The sequence below is a fragment of the Amblyomma americanum genome, chromosome 3, assembly GCF_052857255.1.
Source record: "Amblyomma americanum isolate KBUSLIRL-KWMA chromosome 3, ASM5285725v1, whole genome shotgun sequence".
Taxonomy (NCBI): Eukaryota; Metazoa; Arthropoda; class Arachnida; order Ixodida; family Ixodidae; genus Amblyomma; species Amblyomma americanum.
The window spans coordinates 22,562,135-22,589,003 of record NC_135499.1 but is presented as its reverse complement, the minus strand read 5'-3'; the positions used below and the strand labels follow the sequence as shown (position 1 = coordinate 22,589,003).

The window sequence follows — 26,869 nt, the reverse complement described above, 5'->3', positions numbered from 1 at the left end:
GAGCTCTGGCTAACTGCTTGATCAGTGTCGCCAGAGTTAAAATCACTACCTTCAGCAGCATGGAAACATTGGCGCAGAAACCTGAGAAAAATAGCATTTACTTTGATACCATCTTCCTCCATCAAGCCTTTACGTATTGCTGATTGGGTACCGCGCTATATATCGCCCTGTCTGGGGCATAAAAACGCTAACTAATGAATTCCTTTGCAGATCATGTACGGAGCGTCCGTCAGCCGTTTCCCCCATAAAAGTAGGTGCAGGAATTAAAGCAGCGCGTACATATATGTGAGCGACCGAGCAGCGCCGACCAGCACGAAGCTACAGTGAAGTTGCTGGTGGCGCCACCTTTCGTGTTTGACATGAACGGCATCAGGGAACGACGGGCAGTGAGCCCACTGCCCTCTTCTAGTACACTTTACCGAGGCTGCGAAATTCAGAAGGCGTTGAAATTAGTGCTCAGAATGTCAATCCCTCAAACTTGTATTCCTTAACACAGCTGTTGCAAGAAGCCAAGGGAAAATCTCCTAATAAGGTGATTTTCTATAGCAGTCGGTTTAGTGCGGTTACTGTGACTTCAGCCGCGACTAAGCGGACCTGGAAGCTACTTTGCAAAGCTCCGTATTATCCACGTGAAGGATTTTACCAATCCAAATTATGAAGGGGCAAGCGGCACATCCTGTCTCTTCGATTTCACCACGTAGAACCACGGAAAGAAGGGCTTTCAGTTTCGACCGAGATCTGCACCCAAAACCCGCACTTCCCGAGCACCCTGCCTTCTCGTACCCCAGCTGTAGAGCACACGCGAACTTATCGATACGTAGGTGAAATCCAAGCAGCGAACATGAACATCGACGCGCGGCTGAAAACAGCCGCACCCGGCGCAGACGATGCGCGGCGCGAGCCAGCGTGGACCAGTTATGCATCAAACCGTGACCACGTGGTCAAGCGCAGCCAACGGGCTTGGTGCAATGAACGTGGTACTGGCACAACCCTAGAGATAGCGCTCGCGTCTCTTTGAGATTAAAGTGGGGCCGCATCCCTGGAGCAAGTTTTCCAACTGTTCTTATGTAAAAACGTTGGCCCGTAGTACGGTTCGGGACACCACCCTCGCCTTCAGACCATGTATCTTGCCCTCCCTCACCCTCACTCACCATGTCTTTCCTCCGTCGCCCTCGTCCTCACGAATTTTCATGTGCCCATCCTCCCTCACCTCATGAGGTGAGGGCGACAACGCCCTGATGCCCACTTCTGGCCTCGAGTCTGTCAGATATCAGAGTGGAGAGTAAAGCATGTAGCACTTACACCTACTAAAGCTATTAAATTCCCAAGTTATAAGCCTTCTTTCCCGGAACGAAGTCCGATTTCAGCACAGTGAGGTTTCAAAGAACTGGTTGCAGCGCAAAAAATGTTTCTACGAAATTCCGCTGTCAAAGCAAGGCCTTTTGGAGACGTGGTGTTGAATTTTTTTATTCACAGTGTGAGTAGTTCAGTACAATCGTATCTTGTTTCGATTTTCGCTGGAATTGTGGTATAGGAAAGCGGTGCCGCAATGTGGTGGGCAAAGCCAACGACTGCACTCTTACCATAAAAATAAACAGCAGCTTAACCACCTTGGTCTCATCATAGCGGCTCCGCGTTGCAAATAAACAAAAAGCTGTGCTCCTCTCCAGATAACAAGAACATCTCTTTGTTTGTTTCGGTCCCTGATGAGACGTGCCACCACGCGATCGCGCGCCTGATTTTATGAACCAAATTTCTTTGAGGCATGGAAGGGAATTGAAACTCAGCGTTTGCGTAATGCGTAGGCGTGTAAGCAAAAAATCAAGGCCGGTTTAGCTTGGCGTTAACCAAGAGTAATCGCGCGTTCGTTAGCGCGATTACACCTGGTTTTGCATGGATTATCTTTACTTGCTATCGGGCTGCTCGACCTAAACTGGCTTACTTTTGTTGATGTATCATATGATGTAAGTTTGCGTGATATTGCGTCATTTAGGACTTGTACTGTGGAAGAATTGGTCATTCTCTACATTCACAAATCCCTGGGAGTCCTGATTCCGCTCTTGGCGCAGATATGCAGCGGTTAAGCTATACGCCACTGCTCTGCGATAGTAGGTGCTGCCATAGCTACGGCTAGACCCATGTTGTTCCTGAGGAAACTCTAGCGACTAATCATTAATTGAACTGCCACGGTAAGCAGTTTGTTCACAATCCGGTGGCCAGCTTGTGAGACGTCACAACATCACGTGACCAAGGTGGCCCACGTGCTATAAGCACGCTTCGGACACACAGACAACAGCTTTTCGGCGGAGTGGAAGCGCTAGGACAATGAAATGGCAACCACAGGAACCGTTCACTCCAGACTCAGGGAGTCAGTGATTACCATTATTCAGCCCAAAAGCTGCATTTCAGCGACCCATTTTATTTTCGAGTGGCCTGAAGAATGTTTCATTTTAAGCTACAGCATAAGAACCTCACTGCAGCGGGAAGCCAGCATCACACTGGGGGAAGACACTATACAGAAATAAGAACTTCGTAGCTGGGGGAGCGGGATCTGAACCCGCGGCAGCGCTAAAAAAATTAGTTCTGCTGGCCGCTGCTTCAGACCACTACGCTATAGCCACAACGTTTTTAAGCATGGTATTCATTCTATTGAAAATATATTCTATTTACATTAACCAAATTATTTACAAAGGAAACGACACGTAACACATCGCAAAAAAAAGATGAGCCCACGCTGAGGCAGCGATCGAATATGGAACGTTAACACACCTAACAAGGGTCGCCGCTTCGATTTCCTGCCCAGAGCTGGGCCCTAACATAACTAGTACGTTTTTGTTGCACGAAACGCGAAATCGTATGCCACCACCCCGAACGATCCGCGACAAACGGCTGAGCCACAATGTTAATATGAATGGTCGTAAATACGTGGAATGAGTAGTAGTTGGTCGCCAGTTCGAATCTCTGCCGCGAGCTTGTGTGTAACATAACTAGTAGGTTTATTCTACATCGAACGCTGAATCGTATGCCACCATCCGGAACATTGTGCGGCTAAAGTGTGGACCAGAAAGTTCACACGAATATCAGCACTAAGTACGCCTACTTTAACGCCTGCCAGACAGGGATATATATATATATATATATATATATATATATATATATGCCGGACCGACATAATTAAGGTTCGTTGTTGGTGCTCGGACATCACGCTGCGCCTTTTGTTATTTTATTCCGTTATTTTGCCACCTTAGTCACCATGGTGACCACTGGGTTCGATTTGCGTTATAATGCATAAGGCTGAGCCCCGAAACGCCAAAAGTAGCTTAACGGTCTAGAAAGCACAAGAGCACTAGACGCTAGGCAAGGCTGAGCACATCACCAAAAAAAAAATGGAATGGTTTAGGCCTGGTTAAACCTAGTGGGCACAAGAAAGCTTCATTGCACGCGGTCGAGTGCACGCGCCACTGTTTATCTCCCAAGCGCTGCAACCGATGAAAGATCATGATGAACATGCACAGTAACGAGGCGCATGAATGGATGGATGATAACTTTTATTTCCGCCGGAATTGGAGACCCGTTACTACTCCCTGCCCCCGGCGCGCAGGCCTGGAGGACGGGGGCCGGAGCCTCCGCGACTGAGGGCTAAGCAAAAAGATTTTGTCTTGTTTCTGTCGAGCGAGATCCTCGCTCCGCAGCTTCCCAGCTTTCTCTGATATCAATATCTTCTTCGACTCCGGGGGAGTCGTCACATTCCCATACTACGTGGTCGAGGGTGCCCCTCACCCCGCACGTTTTACAAGTCCAGATCGTTTTCGAGTTCCCCTGGTAGGACGTGAAAGGCCCATGCTGGGTTAACAGAATTTCAGGCTTGCAGGCGCCGCCATGCGGTCGCGTCTCTATTACTCACTTTGTTATCATTTCTGCTTAGTGGTAGCCGAGCGATGACGTCAAGCGCAGCGGCGATGCGGAGGAGACCGGCGCAGCTGCTGTGGTTTGGCGCATGCGCAGTAGCAGCCGGAGACCCGCATCGTGACCTTGGCTTTAAATGGCGCAGTGAAGCTTTCGCTTCAAAAGAGGGAGTGCCACTCCGTTCTAAAGTAGGTCGGTTTATACACTTCCCTCAGATGAACAATCAGTTGGGAGAAAATATATCCTGCCTGTACGAACTGGCAAGCTCTCGAGCTGTACATGCATGTCGTCGTCTTGGTCACGTACCCGCGTTCACGCCTGTTACGCTGCCAGTCTCTCACGCTGTAGTTTTAAAGCGTGGTCTTCGTCATCTTCCATCCGTGCTCGTGAAGCGTCATCAGACGAGCATGCAGCAAACCGAACGAAATGGCGGGCAATTAGAAGCAGTGAAATTCACAAGACCCAGCGCTATCGCAGTGTCATCCGGTAGTGGAAATTAAGCGACCCACAAACTTTCCTAGTTCTGAGTGCATTCTGTTCTTAGCACTTCCTGTTTTATAAATATTCCTGCCGTATATTAGTTTTCGTGCACGGAAACAACAATGCGCTGACTCATTTTAGCGGTGCATACAGATAACAATGAAGTGCAGGGGACATGTGTGCATTCAGTGCATGCCACAAGTAAAGGCAGAGTGATTTTTTGGGGCTCAGCTCGTAAGTGTTTCGATTTTTTCTTACGTATTAGCTGAAACAACATATACTCGTACACGCGTACACACAACAATATAAGAATATATCCTCTCGCCCCATAGTGGTGTTAGGGATTTGCTTATATGTTTATTACTCAGTAATATTGCCAAAAATTGCCAACTACAAAATAACTCGAGTTTTAAAACAACTGTTAGTGAGGGTGAGGGAGGGCCGGCGATATGAGGCTGACGGCGAGGGAGGACCAGCAAATTTTTCGAAGTCAGGGTGAAGGTGTGGAAGGGTCGGATAGCTTTTCAAAATGAGGGTGAGTGTGAGTGAGGGCCGCGTATTCAAAGGTGAGGGTGAGGGAGCAAAAGTAAAAATGAGGGCATTTGCCCACCTCTGGTGTCGACCTCTTGCTGGGTGCGTGAACACACTGTCTCCGATGACGAGTTTTTCATGGCGCCTACTGGTGCTGAAATGTGCGATGGTTCTGCGCCTAGCGCCCCAATTGAATGCTGGTGGACTGGAGTAACAGAGGAATGTGTACAACAGCTGTATGTTGCCGGTACTCACCTACGGGGCAGAAGCGCCGAGGATAACGAAGAGGGTTCAGCTTAACTCTTTCGCTACCACGAAAAAAATGGCAGATATTGGGTGTTTTAAATTAAAAATTATTTCTTCAAGATGTGGCAAATAAACTTCGCATTGGAATGCATGAATGTAGCTTATTTATTATACTTCTGAACGAAAAGAACGTGAGAGTTGTGTGTGCAAAATTTTTACAATATTACTAGTTCAATGTGCTGGTAAAACAAAAATAACTCAACCAATATATATGTAATTCACTGCACTGGGTGCGAAGCTATTACCACAAAATAAAAAAATATATAAAATGGTGCACATATTCATAGCTGCAATTCTTATAATTTTCAGCTGCGTACATAATACGCCGTACTTCCTGTGGACTTTCAAGCTACGGAATATAATTGCCGTGCCAACAGGGAAAGCAGTCGCTTGAGAATATGAAGTGGAGATAGATCATAAATGTGTTGCAATAACACTTGTTGCGAATTCTGTTCATATTTTTTATAGCAGAGCTTGCAGTTCCTCCTTTTCTCTATTTTTTTTTCTGTTCGTAGCCAATGGGTTCTATGGGCAAAAAGGCGGCATGGCCTTCCTTGAAATCATCATAATCAAAAATCTGCTCGCGCATTTGGTAAAATATTTTGGAAGTATGTTGCTAAGACACTAAAGTGCAACTGAAACCATTCTCATCATTTACAAATTATGCGCACTGCATAAAGTACAACGTGAATGGTAAAACGAAACACATGCGAGCAAGCACTGATGTCAAGGGCCTCCTAGACGAAATCTCGCTATCAGAACCGAAATCCGATTGTTCCATACCGTTGTCTAACTCGCCACTGCTGCTATAAAAGAAAATTACGGCATCAGAATTGACTAAAGCGTCCCATGTAGCCTCTCGTCATTGAAGAGCACGTGGCGAAATGGATGCCACGATCGCTGACCGGTCGACTACGTCCGGTAAAAATTTCATTTTTCACGCCCAGTCCTCGAGTTAGAAAATGAGAAAACAAATCTGAAACGAAAGAGTTGCTGTTAAGGAAGCAACGTAGATGGCACAGCTTGTCCAGAAGCGCCGTATTTAATTTTTGGCAGCAGGTTCATAACGTCGGTCATATATGACAGATGGCCTCAGGCGCGGTAACGCAAAAGTTAAGGACAGGGCAGCGAGGTATAGAAAAGGAAATGATAGGTGTAACGTTAAGAGACAGAAAAAAGGCATAGTGGGTGAGGGAACAAACGCGGGTTAATGAAATCCTATCCGAAATCAGGAGGAAGAAATGGGCTTGAGCAGGACTTGTAATTTCGCGAAGGCAACATAACCGCTGATCATGACATAAGGTCCAAGAGAAAACAAGTGCAGCAAAGGTCGGCAGAGGGTTAGCGGGGCGGATGAAATTATTTTCGGGGATTGGGTGGCCGTGGTTGGAGTGCATACAACGGGGTTAATTGAAGAGATATAGGAGAAGCTTTTGCCCTGCAGTGGGAGTAGTCAGGCTGAAGATGATGTTGATGGATCGGAGTTTCACGTCGTAAAACAATACGACATTTCAGCTTTGTCATTTCCGGTTCACCGCTTCTCAAAGGTCTGGTGTCGACGTATGCGACCAATATGCGATTAAGTACGGTGGCCCTTTTGAAACATACTGGTTTTCGATAACTTTTTAGCATTTCTGCTCTCCTGCCTTGTCACCTCGAAAGCCTGCTCGTGCGCTTGAGGCTCTTAAAGTCTGACCTCAATGAAGCCTCCGTTGGGGCTAGTTTGTGCACGGTATTCTTAGGATGAAAAGCTGAGCCCAAGAGCAAGACAACCCACAAAAAAGAAGAGATTTTATCTTTTTGTGTCTTGTGTTCGGGCTCCCCTTTTCACCTTCATGCGAGGTCTATTGAAGAGACACAGAATAAAAGGTAATCTAACCTTTGTACTGAATACAAGTCTATTCGGGGGCACTCTCTGCCTATGTTGATGGTTGTCTGGCCGCGAAAGTCTCTGTGATTGTCACGAAGATTCGAATTAAGAAATTTCTCGCTGCTCGATACAGGCTCGTTTGCATCAGGAGCAACGCAGCCTGGGCTCTGAGATCTCGCGAGAAGAGAAACTGATTTGACATGAACGAAACTTGTTTACAATAACGGCCGATGGTGGCGACATGTGTATTTCGTTTCTTTTCTTTTCTTTTTACAGCTTATGAAAGCCCTGTTTTCGAGTAAATACCCACTTTATCGTTATAATTGGATAACATGTTCCTACAGGCCGACCTTTGTTTCTCCTGAGTGTCCCTTTTGCTTATCAGTTCCGGAAAGAAGCACGCGCATGGGTGTAGAACTTCCTCTGAAGGGAGGCTGTTGAGGGGCACGAGGGTGGCCACACTGGAGCCGGGCTCGAATATTCCAATCAAAGCCCACATGTGTCAGCAGAACAGGCATGAGTAGGAGTTAGGCCACAGGCTGTTTTTTTGCCATTTGTTTCGTAGCCTGTCGCAGCATGTAGACATCCATAGCGAAGGCATTTCAAGGGAATTGCATCACAACGATATCGCATTGTTTGGAACAAAACACTTAGGCGATCCTCAGTGGATCGTCTGAATGTGTTTGCGTATTGTGTTGCTGCTGAGTCTCTTGCTGATTAAAACTCACATTGGTTTCACATGTCTTTTAATTTTTACAACACAGTGAATGTGTCATTTGCGTTGATCACGCACACACTGCTAGCACCTAATCTAGTGGTGTGTACTTAGGCTCATTATATCTAAGGTTGACACACAGAGGTTTCTTATATTAAAGGTCAACATATGTAGTTTGTTGTATCCGAGGTCAACACACGATAGCTCGTTATATCTGAGGTGGCATACTTAGGTTCGTTATTCCGGAGGCTTGCACACTGAAGTTTGTCATATCACAGGTGGCCAAGTGTGACGGTGGTAGCCATTTCCGCCTTCACATACGCTCCTAGTGCTAGCGCATTAAGACCCAACACAGGAGGTTCTTTAACGTGGGCCTCACTGCTTGACGCTTATGCGTGCATAAATAGGCTCACTGGGATCGCCACCTGCAGTCAAACACCAGAGACGGTTTCGGAGAGTCTCGCTGCCGCACGTCGAAGTGGTAAGCTCGGAATGGGCGGTCATTTTGGTCTCCTAGGCCTACATAATTGGGTTCACGGCCGGAATATGCGAGCTAATAAGCTAAATGATCTTCTTAATGAGTACTTGCCAAATTTACTAGCGCCTTTCCGCTTGGAGCGCAGTGACGGCGTCTACTGCTATGCACCTTTCGGGGATATTCGCGTTCGGATTATATAATATTTGTTGCCAAATTTCTTGCCCTTGGCTCAGTTCTCCACTAACTACAATGCAATTCCGGACACTCAATCATACTCGCGTACGTCCTCTCTGTTTAAAAGTCCATGAAAAGGGTTCAGCTTAAATCGAGGACAACGCAGCACCCTGTAAAAAGGAGAATGATAGCGGTAACCTTTGTACAGGAAATTTAATAGAGATCAGACAGACCAACGACAGTGGATATCAAGAGGCGATGTAATGCCGAGAAGAGGCAGCCGTTAGCCTAATTCATAGCCAGGAATCGAAGGGAAGACATGCGAAGTAGGCAGCGGCAGCGAGTCAGATGGAGTGGTGATGAGGTTGGGAAATTTTGCGGGAAGAGGGTGCCAGCAGTTCGAACCGGGACAGGGTTAACTGGAAGTCATTTGGAAGGGCCTTTATCCTGCAGTGGGCGCCGCAGGCCTCGTAGTAGCGATGACGAGCTCATGTAGCCGCTAGGCTCAGTGCTTTTGACGATTGACCGTTTGCAGCGTTCCGAAGGCTTTCTCCCCATTGTCCCGTCCCCTTTCTTCCCACCAATGAGTACCAGCATTTATCGTTTCCAACGAGCATCCGTCCACCGAGCTCACGGGAATATGAGGTGTCAGTGCCGCTTTCGTGGTGCAGACCATCCCGTTTAAATCTTTATTTGAGCAGGCCTGGGTGGCAACCGATCTCTGCTGGGTGGCATGGGTGGCAACCCATGACTGCGCAGATTAATTTATAGTGTGAACACACCAGCATAAATGAATTATACCAGCTCAACGGTCCCCTTTCTGCCGACTCTTCGTGGCTCAGAAAAACGACGATCTGACGATCACCATCGCACAGTTATGGCTTGCTATTTGTGTCCCCTGCACGAACATCGAAAGGCGTGCTGTGAACTCACCTTCCGGGTTTCTCCACAGTAATGAATTTGCCACCCATGTATTATCTTGTTATCTTGGAAATTTTGATAACCGTAGAAACCGCAGATAAAACATCACTAACGCTACGTAAATAGTCCCCCCCCCCCCCCCCCCCCCCCAGAATGGCTGCCAGCCATGATTTGGAGGTCGGTCGTTCGCGCTACTCGCCGTAGACCACTTGTGCCCTCTAACAGCAGCAAGCACACTGCGAGTCACGTAGCCGTATTGTGCACCGTGGGTCACCTCTTGCGGCTTCACTTGCTGTGGAAGAGCCTGAAGCCATGAATTGCGCGTGTTCATCGATCCGTCGCTACGAAGCTTTGTTACGTGAGAACTTGACTTTCCTTCGCTGCCTTCAGTTGCACTCTCTTTAGCTCCTCGCCGGCGATGTGTGTCCGCGGAATGGGTGTACGTGGCCCGAGAGAACAACAAAGACGAGAGGACCTCCCCATCCGGTGCTGCGGCCGTCGCAGCGGCGTCGTCCATACGTGGGCCGCCGTCGATTCGCACGCTCGTTTCCCGGCGCCTGCTGCTCAGACGCTGCTCAAAGCGGCGCCGTGGCTTCCTGGTCGCTTCGTGCCACTCGGCCGCGCTGCTGGCGGGGCCAAGAGCGACGTGCGATAATCGAGCGCGACATGGTGCCCATTTCCGCTGGCGGCTCACTGCAGCAGCCCTGCGTGCGGCCCCGATGCGAGCGTCGCGCACCGCTGGCGTCGTATTTTGAGGAGCTTAGAAACCCATCAGACACGCGCGAAAAAAGCTGACTCCAGTCCTGCTGTCCCGAGTACGCTTTGTTGCTGTCTCAGTACAGAGCGTCAGCGGAGTGGCTTCGTGGCTACGCCATTTCTATTCTCTGGCTCATGAAACAACGAGAAACTATAGGCGCAGTCCACAAGACATAGTCTGTACTTCTGACCCGATCGCGATTAGCCTGACGCACTCCGGGAGTCTACGCCTCCCTGCGTTTTTTTTTTTTGAGACACATGACGCCATGTTTGCGGTAGAGAAACAAGGGGCCGTAATCCGAATTTATGCCAAATAAAAAGCGTCATAATCTGCCACAGAGGCCACACCTGATTGGTCGAAACGCCCGAAGCGGATGTCGGTTCAATTGCGACTGTGAGCGGCGGCAGGACGTCACTGCGTTGCGGTTGCCGCAGCGAAACGTCCAGCGGCGCTTTTGCTCTTTGCCGACAAATAAAACGTGACTAATGATAGAAAGCAAAAATTCAGCCGCAAGTTTAGTAGCGCACTGGATTCCACTTAAAGGGGTAATATCAAAGCTGCTTTATTTACCTACTGGACTTCTACAAGAGGAAACAATAGTTCAGATATCCTTTACTGCATCGTAAAAGACGGAGGTGTACTTAAAGAAGAAACTACGCCCCTACGCAACTAAACATGGGGTTTCAGTGACAAAAGGCGGCCAACACAGCCGTCGATTGACGTTGGTAAATAAGAGACAGCTAGCTTGTTCGCACAACAAGGCGTTTTACATTTATCTTGAGGAAAAGGGAACGGATAGTAAAATTTGTGGCAGGCATAATGCGCGCTGCGTGCCGTGCTGAACCAATTAAGACGCCGTGACGACTCGCCGTCTGCAACATCGCTGAACGTAAGTTGGTGCTGTGATCGGATGGTTGTGCAGATGGTAATGTACGTTTTTCATTCTTTTTATATAAGCACTGCAAGAACCGTGAGATGCCTCAATTGATTTGTTCTGATAGCTCTGTCTTTTGTATATTGTCGTTGGGGCTAGAAGTCTTCAAGCTTTGACGTTTGTTAATTGGATATTTAGTCTGCGGATATAGCTTGCCGGTATCCTGTCGAGCCGTCCTACCGCCTACTTCTACTGTGTATTCCGTAACGATAGCTGTGAGATTATCGGTAAATGCATGAAAGCTAAGGTCTTCAGCTGAAGTGTTCTCCAGCGAGGTTCTGAGTTCCACTGCCTTTGCTCTAACCGCTGACTTGTTAATGGCTTGCGCTGCTCCGCTTCAGTAGCGCTCGTGTCTCGTGGTGTTCTTATGTGGTGTTGTCCCCTTGTCTTGATTGTAACGCTCCCCAGTCTCAGTCTGCTCCGCATCACTCGTTTCTTCAGTTCCCTCTTCAAATCAAGGCTGATATTATCGAGAGCGAACGGCGCTACAGCGCACCTTTCCGAGGACCACCTCGTCCCGCATAATGCCAGGATGCCCACCGTGCGAAGTCTATTCCATGTTTAGCCTCACCATTCCACTGCTCCATTCCACGTCCATTTCTTTTTATCCCGTTTGCGGAAGATGGTATTCACGATCCTCGAATTATTTTCGTCCTGGAACTCTATTCTACTCATAACTGTCCGTGGCGGTCCCTAGAGCCAGTTGTACAGTCGCCTGCTGCCTGGTCTCAAGCCTTCTTCTTGCTTACCTTCACACTGAAATCACACATCATTACAGCGTGCCGTGTTTTTACTTTGCTCAATGCAGATTCCAAGTCTTCATAGAATCTTTCAATGATTTCACCATCATGGCTGGATGGAGTCGCATAGGCTTGTGCCAGTTGTGTTTGTTACTCTTATATAGGCTTGCTTACGATAACTGCCGCCCTCTCGCTAATAACGTACACTTCCTCTACATTGCCCGCTATGCCCAGATTGATGATAAATACCATACCTAGTTGTGTTCTGTCCCGCTAAAACATGTATTTCCCTAGGTAGAATAAAGGTTACCTAAAGCGAACGTTAGCATAGTATATGCCGTCCCCCCCTTTCTCCACTGTATATGCGTCATCTGTCCTCCTAACTTCACTAAGCCCTATAGGATTCCTATCCTTTAATGCCCGCGAGTTCCTGGTATACCAGTAATAGAGCAGCCGCATTGGGATAAGGTGGTACAGGTCGGACCACCACCTTTGCTCCGCAGCCGTTCAGGACTGCGGGACGAGGGCTAATTGGTATATCCATAGAGGAGGTTGTGGCCAACTACTACACCAGGGTGAGCAAATCCTGCTCCGGTGAGGGAGTGCGCCCTCGGTAGTGGTCATCCAGATCTGGCCGCAACCGGTGTCTAGTTATGTAATTGCGCTGACACGCAGATTTTTTTTTTTCGTGCGGGGAATTCTGCGGCACCGGGATTCGAACCCCGGTCCCTTTGCACACGAAGCAGATGCTCTACCTCTACGCCACCGCAGCGGTCATCTACGTCTTTGAGACCTTAATTTTGTACCTTTATTAAGCTTAATTACGATAACCGCCACCCTCTCATTAACGCTATAGGATTCCTCTATGCTGTGATATTCAGGGAAGCGAGAATTAGAGAGATGTAGGAGAGGCCTTTACCCTCCAGTGGGAGTAGTCAGCTGATGATGATGATGATGATAGCCTGGTTTATGAGCATTCCCTCATCTGGAGGCAATTTCCGAATGACGCTGAGGACTCTGTTTCTCGTACGCTATACGTTATGAAGAGGCATTTGCGGCAAAATTTCGAAGGAAATTGTTGCGGATGCTCAAGTGGTATGAATTTAACTAAAAGAACTTACAGGTCTCGACATCGTAACACTCGTCTCCCGTTCGGCTCTGTTTGTGGCAGGGGTGTAGGAATACCGTGTCCTGTGACACCCTACCCTTCACTGCGCTACGCGGTCGCGTGCGTTCTTGCTCATAATGAGCAACGCCTTTGTTTAGTGCATGTTGACGATGCGGTGTTGAACCGGAAACAAAGGTTCTTTCTAATCTCTGAACACCGCATAGCTCTTGTGCATCTGTGTAGACTAGTTTTTTCTCCACCTCGCCTAGTGACATTAGTAGTCGTAATGGTATTTACCAAGACTTTTTAAGGAAAAGATGTTGCCTAATAATATTCAGATAAACCTGCTGCTCATTCTGTTTGCTATTTGTTTTCTTACTTTCTAACTATAGTCAGATACAACTCAAGAACTAAGTGGCGTATACCCCTCAAAGGAGCCCCTCCAGCCAATGGCGTCCAGTGATCCCCCTTCCCTTTGGATCGGCTAACGTGAAATCGCAGCGGATGGCAGATTAATGGGGAATAACGACGGCTTAATCGAATCAACTGCCAGTGGCAGGAGGGCCTCCTTTGAGGGCACCTGCCACTTCGTTCTTGGGTTGTATCCGACTATGTGAGTACGGAAAAGAGGGGCGAAACATGTCATCCGCAAATCAAAGGCGCTACAGCACAGGTGCAGAGAATGAAGCTGTGTGACGAGGATGCGCAATTTGCCGTGTAAGGCCACCGGGGCGTAAATGGCACTGCTTTGTCCTGGTGTGCACTTAACATATAGACCGCGATGGTTAACGGCGGTCACAGTTTTAACTACACTCCATACACCTTTCCACCGGGCGAGGAAATGAATGGAAATGCCTACTCTCTAGGCTGTTGCAAACCGGTTTCGGTGGCGACTCCACCGCGCCAGCGCCAAGTGCACACAAAAGCCCAGCAAACAATGTGGCGACGGCCAGGGAGCCCTGAATGACGAGGTCTACGAGGCAGCGCTCACTAATTCTCACTCGCAAGGACTTTGCATTTTGCGTAAAGTTCGCGAAATTTTACCCCAGCTGGTATACCTGACCGTGTAAAATCCGCTCGCTCTTTACACACGAAAACACATTGCACACGACAACACATTGAGTGCGAAAACCTGGTGTGCACCGCGTCGAGAGTTCCTGTTGGTTATTTTCGGCAGGTCTTCCTGCAGAGACGATTTCGTTCATGGGCTGTGTTCGCTACGACGCGCGCGAATGGTGCTGCAATGCATCCTTTCCTAGTTTCAGAATGGACTCGCTTGACACCACGAAACATCTTTGCGTATCGAGATCGGTCTCGCTGGAGGGTGCCCAACATCCTGCCCATTTTCACGCCTGGATCATGGGTACAGATGGCTGTTGCTCGTGCCAAGCGTGGAGAAGAACACGTGATAACGCCTATAAATCGTGATGTGCAGTTGCTAATAAATGTGCAGTTAGTAATAACGCCTGGTAAGCACGATATTTAAGCCTGCGGAAACCTCACTTCTCAAATAAGAAGGTCAGGATATTAATGCTTGCTCAGCGTGGACTCCTTTAGAGTGCAGGTTCAGCGCAGTGGTTGAGAGCAAGAAATGTGTTCTTTCAAACAATTTACCCGCCGCGGTGGCTCGAAGGTCAGGGCGCTGGGCTACTGATCCGGAGTTCCTGTGTTCGAACCCGACCGCAGCGGCTTCGTTTTTATGGGGGCAAAACACTAGGGCGCCAGTGTGCTTTGTGATGTCAGTGAACGTTAAAGATCCCCAGATGGTCGAAATTATTCCGGAGCCATCCACTACGGCACATCTTTCTTCCTTTCTTCTTTCACTCACTCCTTTATCCCTTCCCTTACGGCGCAGTTCAGGTGTCCGCCGATGTACGGGAAAGCTACTACGCCAATTCCTTTCCCCCAACAAACAATTATTATTTTTCCAAACAATTGATGACCTTGCATGAACTCCTCCTTCAGTAATACAGCCAGTAACACAGCTCCTTCAACGCACGCCCACCTTTCGCCATTTCGTTGCTGCTAAACTTGGAAGTTTCGCTCATCCGCCCTTGCGCCATTCAAATTCCTCACCGTTCCGTTACTGCTGCTATCTTTCTTTTCATCGCGCCCACTGTGTTCTTCAAGCTTGCCAACTCTTTCAATTATTCCTGCTCGAGAAGCTTCCTGCCGCAGTGACCGCACACGTGCAGATCCTCGGCGCTGCTCCTCGGATGTATGGTCCCCGTGCAACGCAACAGATGCGCCACCTGGCGGCTGCCCCCTGCAGCTGCCATGCTGCCGTTTTAGGATGCTGTCTTGAGCAGCATTTCGAGGCCTTCATTTTGAGGCCCGGCGCCTCGCCTGATAACGGAGTTGGCGCCAGCAATCGGCACGGGGTGTTCACGTGATCGATGATCTTTTTGGCGACTGTTGCTAATAACATGGGTGAGGCTGCAATGGAGAAAATTTTGATTTTTGCTTTCCTAGCAATTTGTGGTGATAATGTATTTCCGAAAAACATTCAGTGACTCGCATGCTCTGCCACCAGGCCGTCTTTGTGAACCAAGTGGCAGGACGATTTCTTCGGACCCGCTTGCATTCCTTCCGTAAAACCAAAACTGTAGTTTTGGCTAAGCTTCGCCGATTTCTCAACAGCAGAGCAATTTGCCTTAGTTACTCCGGCAAGTTTTATTTTCAGCTCTTCTTACCTCCTGTGTGGACATTTTTAGGTTGTTTGTTTGGCGTTAGATTTGTAAACACGTGTAAAGCTGTGCGGCCATCATAGACTGCGTATTTTACCGATTCTAAGCATCCACGTACCCCCCTCTCTCAAAAAGAAAGTTTGCCCCTGAATTTAAGAATCTAAGCGCCTCCCTCCTTTTTTTATTGGGGAGGGGGGGGGGGGGGGCGGAAGAACGCCGTGCCAAGCCGCCAAGCACGCTTGCCCACTCTGCACTCTTAGAAAAAAAGGTAGTAGAACTTACTAACTTTGGGGCAGTGACTGCTTGTCACATATGTTACTACCATGTTAGTAATTGCAGTTAGTAACGGGAAGGCTAGTAACAGTTACGAACCCATTGAGTTAGTAACGGCTGCTACCTGCAGTTAGTGACGGGAAGCTAGTGGTATTTACCAAAAAGATGAACAGATATTTTCGCATATGTTTCTTAACTTGTGCAAACCGCAAAAAAAGAAACAGTGACACAGTCAATTCGACTAAATCTCGAAACCAGTCAGAGGTGTTAGATCGCACTGGCCGTAAATCACACACTTAGGTTTAGGATTATTGCGCATTACATGTACAAAGTATGCGAGGTGATGGCATCAAGCAAACTTGCCGGGCGCACACAAAGGTTCAGAATCCAAGAAAAGCACGAACAAGGAAGAGTCACCCACGTTCACTGCGCTTCCACAGCTAAACCTTTCTCAGTCTTATAAACTCTAATTATAAGCGCTAATTATGAAGTTGAGATCGTAAAAGCAGCTTAGTCTGCCTTACCACACGCCCCTGCAGAAATGTTTAATTACAAAACAATCTTATTCGCGCGACAGTCTGCGTCAATTATATTCTTTGAGTATATTTTAGGGCTAAAGGAACGGTTACTAAGTAGCAACTAGCAACCAGAGTTAGTAAGAAGGTAGCAAGGGCTACGTTTACAATGTATACCTAGAAGAGGGCAGAAAATAGTAACGCGCAGTCCCAGTTAGTAACTGCTGCACTTACTACTTTTTTACTACCCTTTTACTAACTGCTTTTTTTAAGAGTGTGTACCTAGGTAGTAACGGGCAGTGAAAAGTTAGTAATGGTGCACGAGAAGTAGTAACTGCTGCAGTTACTAACATTTTGCTTGCAGTTACTAACTCTTTACTAACTTTTTTTAAGAGTGTGGGTCTAAGTAGTAACGGGCAGTGAAAAGTTAGTAACGGTGCACGAGAAGTAGTAACTGCTGCAGTTACTAATATTTTGCTTGCAGTTACTTTTTACTGACTTTTTTTAAGGGTGTGTCGTCGAGCAAGCCGCCGGCGTTCCTGTCAAGGACACACGTCGTCTTTGCACTCTGCCAAGTTCGCCGAACACGTGACCCCCCCCCCCCCCCCTCCCTCCAGGATTTCGCGTTAAAAGATAAGCACGCCATGATGTTATCGCCGCGCAGAATCCTGGCGCGCTGCCAAGGGAAGCGCTGCAGACGGTGCATATCTGAGCCACACGCTGAGAAAAGCAGTGGCTTTAAAAAGAGTACATTCTCAACGACAAAAGTGGGAAGTCATTCATTATACGAGTCACTTCGGCACTCCTCGCACCAGTCTCGTCGAGATATCACTCCGGAAACGGGGGAGGTCATCTTCGAGTTCTCGAATCTAAGCACCCCTTCCCCCTAATTAGGCATCGCTATCGTAAAAAAAAAATAGCGGTCAGATTCGAGTAAATACGGTAACATGTTTGACACCGACAGCGGCTCCTGTTACGTGCTGTGTTCCAAAGCCCACGACACATATTTCGTGCACGCAAGAAAAGAAGTACGCTTTTTCTTAATCAGCTTGATCACAAAATGTTCAATCTGGATTCAAGCTTGTACTTGCGGCCGCCCAGAAGATTGTCATCGCGTACTAACGATCATTTTGCAGTTATGCCGTACATGCTGAGAGTTGATGTGTATAAGTTTTAGTTTCTACCTAAAACATGTATAGAATGGTATAACCTTGACCGACGCGTATTTGACAAAACATATTCACTTGTAACCTTTGTAAAACAGCTGGAACTGTGTTGTATTGACTAATTTTCCCATTCCCACCTTGTAAGAGCCCGCAAGGGCTAACAATATTTGTAAATAAATAAATAAATAAAATACTCCCCTTATAATGAGTTCTTCACTGCGAACGGTCTGCTTCCAGTATCGAGAGCAGCCAGGGCTTCTGAAGTTCTGCCTACATTGAACAACCCAAAATTCCAGTAAGTTCGTCTGGAACGAGCAGCAATTATTGCCTTCGTTCGATGCACATCTCAGAATTACCATCTTAGACGCGACGCTCAAAATCGGTGATGACTAGACGCGCCCTGAGCTAACGTCGTATGATGTCCGAGATGATATGTCAGAGCACTTAGGATATCCCTGAGGTGCTAAATCGTGATATGGTTGCGCCTGAAGCGCCGTTGCGAGAAACACTTCGCCGGGTGAGAAGAAAAACAGATCACAGAATACGTCATAGAAGCAAGTAAAAAGAAAAGAAGGTTGAATCTCCTAGCCAAGCCTAGGGAAGTTGAGCGCACTAGCGTTAGAAGCGACTTGGCCCTCCTTCGCAACTCGCACCGCTACGGCACGCACGCATCCGTCTTCGAGCCTCTTTTAGAGCGAATGCTCTGCTACGCTAGTCCGAACCAATGAACCAAAATTTCGCTCCGTGCTGCCGATGCCTCGAGCCGAGTAGCAGGTGGTTAGCAACGGCGTCCCTATATATCAACCGGATCTGTGTCTAGTAACAGCTTATCGCCGCGGCATAGTTGAATTAGCGTGATAACGCGTGCGGCTTTTGCTCCGAGGGTCAGCTTTAACGTTACCACGTTAGTATTGAAGTGCAAAACATTGCAGGCGGTCAGCAGGAAAGCGCAACCGTACGGAAGAGGAGCAAATTGTCACCGTGGCGATGCCGATGACACCTTCATTTGAGAATCGATGGCCCGGGCTGCTGCCTGCGGTGGTAGCCGCGTTTCGATGGAGGCGAAGCAGGATAAGGGCAGCCTGCGATATAGGGTGTCAGTTCAAGCTTTCTTTTTCTTTTCGAAGCACCACATGGGGTTGCAATTATTCCATCACTTCGCCCCCTCTAAAGCGCATACTAGGAATATTAAGCCTCACACGTTGCGAATCGACAGAGTTAGGTAGGTTCGGCATACCGATATGTCAAAGCCCTCATACATTTTGGTTTTACGGACACATGCCTACAACATCATATAAGAAGCGTGCGTTCGAAAGGGAATTTCTGGCTGCGAATTACGAAACGCTCTCAATCTGAACACCCGTTCCTATTGGTCGGCCCTCAGGGACCACCGCCATTTTTTTAGTCAGGGCCTCTGTCACGTTTCAGTGACGGCAGTAATTGGCGTCCAGTTAGGCTGCATCAGGATACGATATTGGAATCTGGTTCTGAAAGGAAGTCGTTCTTTGTGCGGGAAAGCCCTTTCGTCTTTAGTTCGCGCTACACGCAGCGAGCGAAGGAAGGCCAAGCTCGCTCTGTGCAGCACCGCCATGTTCCACGCCGCCGGTAAAGGAAAATCTGCCCTTTTACCGTAACTTCGCTTGGAGAGAAAGTTTATCCACGCTTTTAGTGCATGGGCAGATGACCACGTTGCAACCACTCTCTGCTTGTATTAATTGAAGGCGGTGCCGTTATTTCCTCTCCACTTCCGTAGCTTAATTCACAGCAAAGCCGGCTGCATTGAATTGAAAGACTATATAGCCTCGAGATTGCAAATGAATCACCCTTTGCATGCACAACTCTAGAATATGCCAAGAAGCTTCGTATAATCGGAACACACACACCCCTTGACAATTAGCTGATTTTCAGTCATTTAACTGCCCGTTCTTGTTAGTGGTCCGCGGCGTTCCACTTTATTTGCCAAGTCTTCCCTCAGTGCACTTCTGCTGGAAGAAGTTTCCAAGGTTGCGCTCATGCTGTCGATCGCTTCAAAGTGGGAACACCTCGAAACAACACCGAGGTGAAGCAGTCTTGCCGCGCTGAAAAATCCAACGTCTGCTTCGAAGTCAGCGTAACTCGCTTATGTCTCCCGTCCATATGAACTGCACAGTTCTCAATAGCTTACCGTGGGCACTTCCGTGCAAGTAATGCCAACAAAGCATCGCAGTTTTAATCCTATTCCTTTATACTTGGACTATTTACTGAATAACATCTTGTATTTTCCCGCCTTTGATGAGGTCACACCATTTCGGCCAATCGCTTGTTCTGTAACGTCGCCACGTATGTTCACGCACCCCTAAGCGAAGATGTACGACCAACTAACCCCCTTTAAAGTGTGACGTTCCTTGTGTGTGCTACGAAGGGCCTCGTTTCGGCGGGCCTGGCCCCGTGACAAGACGGCGGGCATCATCAATTACCGAGCCATACTCGTTGAGAGTAAACGACCAAAACGAAGGGGATTAAGCACAACCGGACCCCCTTTGTGTGACGTTCTTTGTGTGTGCTACGAAGGGCCTCGTTTCGGCGGGCCTGGCCCCGTGACAAGACGGCGGGCATCATCAATTACCGAGCCATACTCGTTGAGAGTGAACGACCAAAACGAAGGGGTTTAAGCACAACCGGACCCCCTTTCCATAGTGTCGGCACGTGTCGAACGCCGCCGCCGCCGCGGGGAGACGGGCGTTATCTTCCCCAATTGCCGTAACCGTACCGGGGACAAAGGGCCTCGTTTCGGCAGGGCCTGGCCCCGTCACAAGACGGCGGGCATAATCACCAACACTCCCGAGCCCATCCTAGGACAAGAAACCCCTTTCCCGGCCTTTTAGTGACCTCGCGTTCCGACCTTGAGTGGCGAGTGTCATTTGATGGAGAACGGAGGTCGGTCACCCGCGGGAACCGTCAGCGGGCCATAGACCGTCTACCACAGCCGACGCTACCTCGACGACAACCTTCTGTCCCTCGGACTCAACACGTGACGGGGGCGAGACCATAAGTGCGGTGGTGTGTTTGTGCGCCCAAGTGAAAGCCCTAGGCCCCTCCCACTCAGGCGTGGGCGTCCTCACCCTAGGGAATGTGGGGATAAGAGGATATAAAAATCGACAAGGAGTACGGAAGAAAGAACGCTCAGGACGACATCGTTCGCCAAGGGGGCCTTCAGCGCCGAAGCCCGACGGCGTGCAGCTTCTGCCAGCAACCATTCGAGCTCAACTCCGGAGCCCCTCCATCGTCCCCATGAAGTCGTCGGCACGTAAGCTCGGATACCCCAGCCTCTGATGTATAATCATATTCATGTATAATTATTGAATATATCTATTTGTTTAAACTGAGCCATACGGTGTCTCTTTGCCTCTCCGTCCCGTGTGGACCTGCGCATTATGGGGGGTCGTCACACTGGTGTCAGAAGTGGGGTCTCAAAAGCAAATGTCCTCTGAATGCTGCGACATTCATGACTTCAAAATTGTAATCAAAAGGGAATCACGGGACTGATTGTGGGACTTTTACCCCCATTTGAGAGGCTTGAGGCACCGGAGGGCTTGAGCGAAAAAAAAATGTCTGTATCTGAGGGAGCTCCCACTCCACAGCCGTCGCTCGGAGCAAGCATGCTGGCATTAGGAAGCGTCATTCCGACGTTTACGGGAGATAAGACAGGGGTTCCAATCTGCGATTTCTTTTCCATGCTAGAAGAGATTGGGAAAATGGGAGGATGGTCCGATGCTCAAATGCTGGGAATGGCGAGGTGTAAGACGGCAGGAGCTGCTCATCATTTTGCATGGCGAGACGAAAAGGTAAAATCCACAAAAACATTTGCGGAATTTAAGAAGCTCGCGTTTGAGCATTTCGACACTGAACCACGTCACGTGCGGGTACAGAGGTTCCGTGACGCCGGACAGATGGTAGGGGAGGACGTGCGAACGTTTGCGTCGCGGCTTCAGCGCCTAGCACGCGATACGTTAAGCAGGGAGGAGGAAGGAGACCAGCTAAAGAAGAAATACGCGGAGGATTTACTTAAAGAGGAAATGACCGCTTTGTTCGTGGCTGGTCTGCAAGACCCCGTGCGCCGGTTCGTGCTCTCGCGCAAGCCGAGCAATTTCGACAAAGCCGTGGCGGCCGCATTGGATGAGGAACAAAATGAGGCGTTAACGACATCCGCAGCGAGAGTACGCGTCATAGAGAGAGCGGTGCTCAACCCTGAGGTTGCTCTCTTGACAGAGCGGTTAGATCGCTTAGAACAGCTGCTATCTCAGCAGGTGGAACGCCAGGTTGAAGCGCGCGCTCAACAGCGCCCATTCGCTGGAAACCGGAGACCGCCACAAAGCTACAGGCGCGGTATGCGAGATTTTGAAGAAATCGTATGCTTCGCTTGCCAGGGTCGCGGACACATCGCCAGGTGCTGCCAAAACGTGCGCCGTGGGGAGCCACAAAGAGAAGCAGGCGAGACACGCCCTAAGCAAGCCTACAGCGGGGCTCCAGATACCGAGACCAAAAACTAGATAGTCCCCCCCATCCTGAGGAGCGTGGGGAGGGAGCAGTTGATGATGAGGTGGTTGTGGGTTGTGTGGCCGACAAGGCATGCCCTGTTGTGCGTTGCAAGTTAAATGGTTGTTGCATGGAATTGTTGATAGATACGGGGTCAAAGGTGACATTGCTTAAGGAGAGCAATTTTAACACGCTTCGAAGGAAGGGGGACCGCGAGGTGTTGGAAGCGTCTGGTGGTATGGCAACCAAATTTGTAGGCATAACGGGGGATCCTCTTGGCATAAGTGGACTCTACCGGTTACACTTCTCTCTCGGCGGAATTGCATTGGAGCACCCCTGCTACGTATGCCCGGACAGGTTGTCTCTGCCAAACGGAGTGTCAGGTATATTAGGGCAGGATTTTTTGATAAAAGGGAAGGTAGTAGTCTCATTCTCTGAGGAAGAAGTTAATGCGGGCGGCTCAAAAGTTCCGTTTTTGAACAGGAGAGGGGCTGAGATTCGCATTACCGATATTGACACCCGTCAAACAGTGGGATCATTGGAGAAGGTATATTCGCGGGTTGCCGTCAGGCTGGTCGATGAGGCGGTCGTCCTTCCTTGGTCGGAGCACATTTTGTACGCGTGTGTGCCTTCAGATGTAGAGAGCGGCGCCTTGGGAGTGCTTGAGCCGGTCGACTCTCTCAGCAATAGCCTGAAGGCAGCCGCGTGTCTCGTGACAGTTAATGACGCCCACAGAGTGCCCCTACGGGTGGTTAACTGTAGCCAGCAGCCACTGAGCCTTCCCAAGAACAAAACATTGGCTTTCTTCACCTCTGCGATAGAGAAACGTGAGCCCACCGATACGGTACTCGCAACTGTAGAGCATGCTAGTCCTTCGGCTGCTCCAAAGGCGTCGTTCGATCTTTTTCACGTAAAATCCAGGGAGAGGGAGGCTTTGGCTGGTTTGCTGAACGACCACTCGGAGGTATACGCCGCGTCCAACCTGGATTTGGGCTGCTGTGGCGTTATAAAGCACAGGATAGAAACCGGCACTTCATCGCCCGTTTACCAGCGTGCGTACAGGATTCCTTACTCCCAACGTGAGGAGATGGAGCGGCAGGTGCAGGACCTGATTGATCGCGGCATTGTCGAACACTCAAAGTCACCCTGGGGAGCACCAGCACTATTGGTGGAAAAGCCAGATGGCTCGTATCGATTGGTAGTGGACTACCGCAAACTAAATGCCGTAACTCGCATCGATCCATACCCCATCCCCAATATACAGGAGACGCTTTCTCAGCTGGTCTCTGCCAGGTACTTCACGGTAGCGGACATGGCGGCGGGATTCTGGCAGATAGCAATGGATCCGGCAGATGCCGAGAAAACGGCATTCAACACGCCCTCAGGGCACTATGAATGGAAAAGAATGCCGATGGGTCGGGCCAACAGCCCTGCTGTCTGGCAGAGAACCGCTGATGTCATCCTGGCAGGTCTTCTGGGGAGGCTGTGCTTCGTGTATATGGATGACATAATCATATACAGTGACAGTTTTGAGAACCATTTGCGCGATATTGAGCAGGTTTTGGTGCGACTAAGAGGAGCTGCTCTCAAGCTGAAGCCCTCTAAGTGCCAATTCCTCAAAAACGAGGTGAAATACCTCGGGCAAGTTGTTTCAGCTACGGCGTGCGACCGGACCCTGAGAAATTAAGGTGTGTCTCGGATTTTCCATCCCCGACTAGCGTCCGCCAGGTCCGGCAGTTTCTCGGCCTGATCGGTTACTACCGAAGGCACATAGAGGAGTTCGCCAAGCTCGCTAAGCCGCTCACCGCCTTAACAGCCAAAAATGTCGCCTTTCGCGGGGACGAAAACGCGGAGGATGCTTTTGGGGCCCTGAAAAGGAAGCTAATGAGTGCACCGCTGTTGCGCCACCCAGATTTTAATTTGCCCTTCGTTATGGCCACAGATGCGTCAAAGTTCGCAGTTGGTGCCGTGCTATCTCAGGTTATCGAGGGCAAAGAACATCCCGTTGCTTTTGCTAGCCGACAGCTGAGCCCCACAGAGCAAAAGTACGGAGCTACGTAAAGGGAGTGCCTCGCCGTTGTCTGGGCAGTAAAGCACTTCAGATGCTTCCTTTACGGCCGCAAATTCAAGCTAGTCACAGACTTCCATCTTCTGAAATGGGTGATGAGTGTCAGGGACCCTAGCTCGCGACTCGCTAGATGGAATCTACACCTGCAGGAATACTGCTTTGAAGTGGAGCACAAGTCAGGAAAGACACATCTGAATGCTGATGCACTCAGCCGCACAGCTGCCGTGGCAACTATAGATGAGTTTGTCCCCGTAGTCGACCCCGCCGAATTACGCACAGAGCAGTGCAAAGATCCTGACCTCAAGCGAATAATCGAAAGCTTAGAGGGCGCACCGTCTCACCCCGAACAGCTAGGTTATTTCATTGGCAAAGACGGCACCCTGTGTCGGCGCACGAGGCCAACCAGGAAAGGGAGACCAGAGAAAACCGCTTGGGAGAGAGTCGTCATACCTCGGTCGTGGACAGAAAGGGTTCTTCGCGCGTTTCACGATGCGCCATGCGCCGGTCATTTTGGCTTAGCGAAGACACGCAGGCGTGTGGAGCGTTTGTACTTTTGGAGTGGCATGCGACAGGATGTTAGAGACTACTGTGCGAAGTGTCATTCCTGTCTCGAAAGAAAAACACCCAAGGGACGAAGACCAGCTCCAATTCAGCCATTCCGTGAGGTTTCGGCTCCCTTCGAGCGGACAGGTATGGACATAATGGGTACATTGCCCACGACCACTTCCGGAAACAGGTACATTTTAGTATTTGTCGATCACCTTTCAAAATACGCGGAAGCGGTAGCACTCCCAGATCAGAAGGCAGACACGGTTGCAAGAGCATTTGTCGAACAGATCGTGCTCCGACATGGACCCCCGAGGCAACTCTTGACAGATCGGGGAACGAACTTCGTGTCGCAGCTGAGGAGAGTTTGCGAGCTGCTTAAGATCGCTAAGAAGCAGACAACACCGTACCATCCGGCTTGCAACGGCGCGGTGGAGCGACTGAACCAAACCGTGGCCGGCTTCCTGTCGCATTTTGTTTCGCGCGACCAGCGGGACTGGGACTTGTGGCTCCCGTATGCAATGTTTGCCTACAATTCCGCAGCACACGAGAGCACGGGCGAATCGCCATTCTTTCTTCTCTACGGCCGAGACCCGGACCAGCCTAGTGAAGTGCCAGAGGGCCCCCGTCGTGTCCCATACGCTTCACTGGACGACTATAAGGTTGAGCTAGAATCGCGCTTGCAAGTGGCGAGGGACATCGCAAAGGAGGCCTTAAAGAAAGCGGCGAAGCGCAGGAAGGAGGTGCACGATCGCAGTGCTAGAGACGCGCCGTTTGATGTGTGGGACAGCGTGTACATTGAAAACAGCCAAAGGCAGATTGGGCAAGCTCGTAAGTTCTTGACGAAGTGGAGAGGACCGTGCGAGGTTGTCGAGAAGCTTTCTCCGGTAAACTTCAGAGTCCGAGACGTGAACCGGCGCTTGATAAGGATACACGCGAATCGCCTCAATTAGGCACCGGTTCAGTATTCACGAAATGAGGAAAGGGAAAGCGCGGATTTTGATGGGGACAGAAGTGAAACGGAGCGCGCAGATAGTTCGCAAGAAACGCCCTCTCCTGCATTTGTTCGGCAGGCACCAGAGGTGACGGCCGGAATGCCACCGGATTTACTTCATGCATTGCTAGAAGAAGAAGAAGCGCGCGAGGTTGCCGCGCAGATAACGCCAGGAGAGGCTCCTGCCACGAGCCCTCGCGAGTCTCAAAGCAGACAAAGGGTCACAGACTTACTTGGTATGACTCATGAAGGCCGATATCCGCTGCGAAATCGGAAAGCTAAGTCGGACTAATGGCGTAAACAGAGCGGAGTCGTGAACTGGTTAGAATTGTGTAATGCCGCAGCTCATAACATTGCTATGTGCTTATGTGTTAAGATATCGGAGTTGGTAGTTGAACCTTTCTGTCATTAAGTAACACCTTCACAGGAGAGTATGCGGAGCGCATGCAGAACCTGCCCTACTTCCTTTCGTTATCTATATTTTTGTCTGTGCCGTGATCGTGCTAGAAGTGGGAGCTCCTTTGTAACTGTGGTAAAGTTATTTCGTCCAGTTTGGACTAGAAAGGAGAGGCTTGGGTGCTGAGTTTCATGTTTATCTGTAAAAGAAGATCAGTGCTGCCCCTGGAGACGCCAGTTATGACAGCTGAGGCATATGGTGTTGTGCAGTGGTGTTGAGTGCAGCGAAAAGTCTTTTGTCGGACGCAATGTGCGAGGAGATTCAGAAAGCGAAGGGGAGCTGCATGGACTCAAATGTTCGGAGAACATTTTTCTGGAGGGTGAGCGAGTGTGACGTTCCTTGTGTGTGCTACGAAGGGCCTCGTTTCGGCGGGCCTGGCCCCGTGACAAGAAGGCGGGCATCATCAATTACCGAGCCATACTCGTTGAGAGTGAACGACCAAAACGAGGGGTTTAAGCACAACCGGACCCCCTTTGTGTGACGTTCCTTGTGTGTGCTACGAAGGGCCTCGTTTCGGCGGGCCTGGCCCCGTGACAAGACGGCGGGCATCATCAATTACCGAGCCATACTCGTTGAGAGTGAACGACCAAAACGAAGGGGTTTAAGCACAACCGTACCCCCTTTCCATAGTGTCGGCACGTGTCGAACGCCGCCGCCGCCGCGGGGAGACGGGCGTTATCTTCCCCAATTGCCGTAACCGTACCGGGGACAAAGGGCCTCGTTTCGGC

The 26,869-nt window shown here is 49.5% G+C and overlaps 1 protein-coding gene across 12 annotated transcripts in view; it reads right to left on the bottom strand.

Moving 5' to 3' along the window:
* Positions 1–26,869, bottom strand: part of LOC144124478 (uncharacterized) — a 254,597-nt gene that overhangs the window by 110,644 nt on the left and 117,084 nt on the right. The window contains exon 2 of one of the 12 annotated variants that reach the window (XM_077657164.1): positions 18,542–18,643. The exons of the other annotated variants lie outside the window; for them this stretch is intronic. Coding sequence (XP_077513290.1) covers positions 18,542–18,643 — 102 coding nt within the window. The remainder of the gene's footprint in view (positions 1–18,541; positions 18,644–26,869) is intronic. 12 annotated transcript variants of the gene reach the window in all.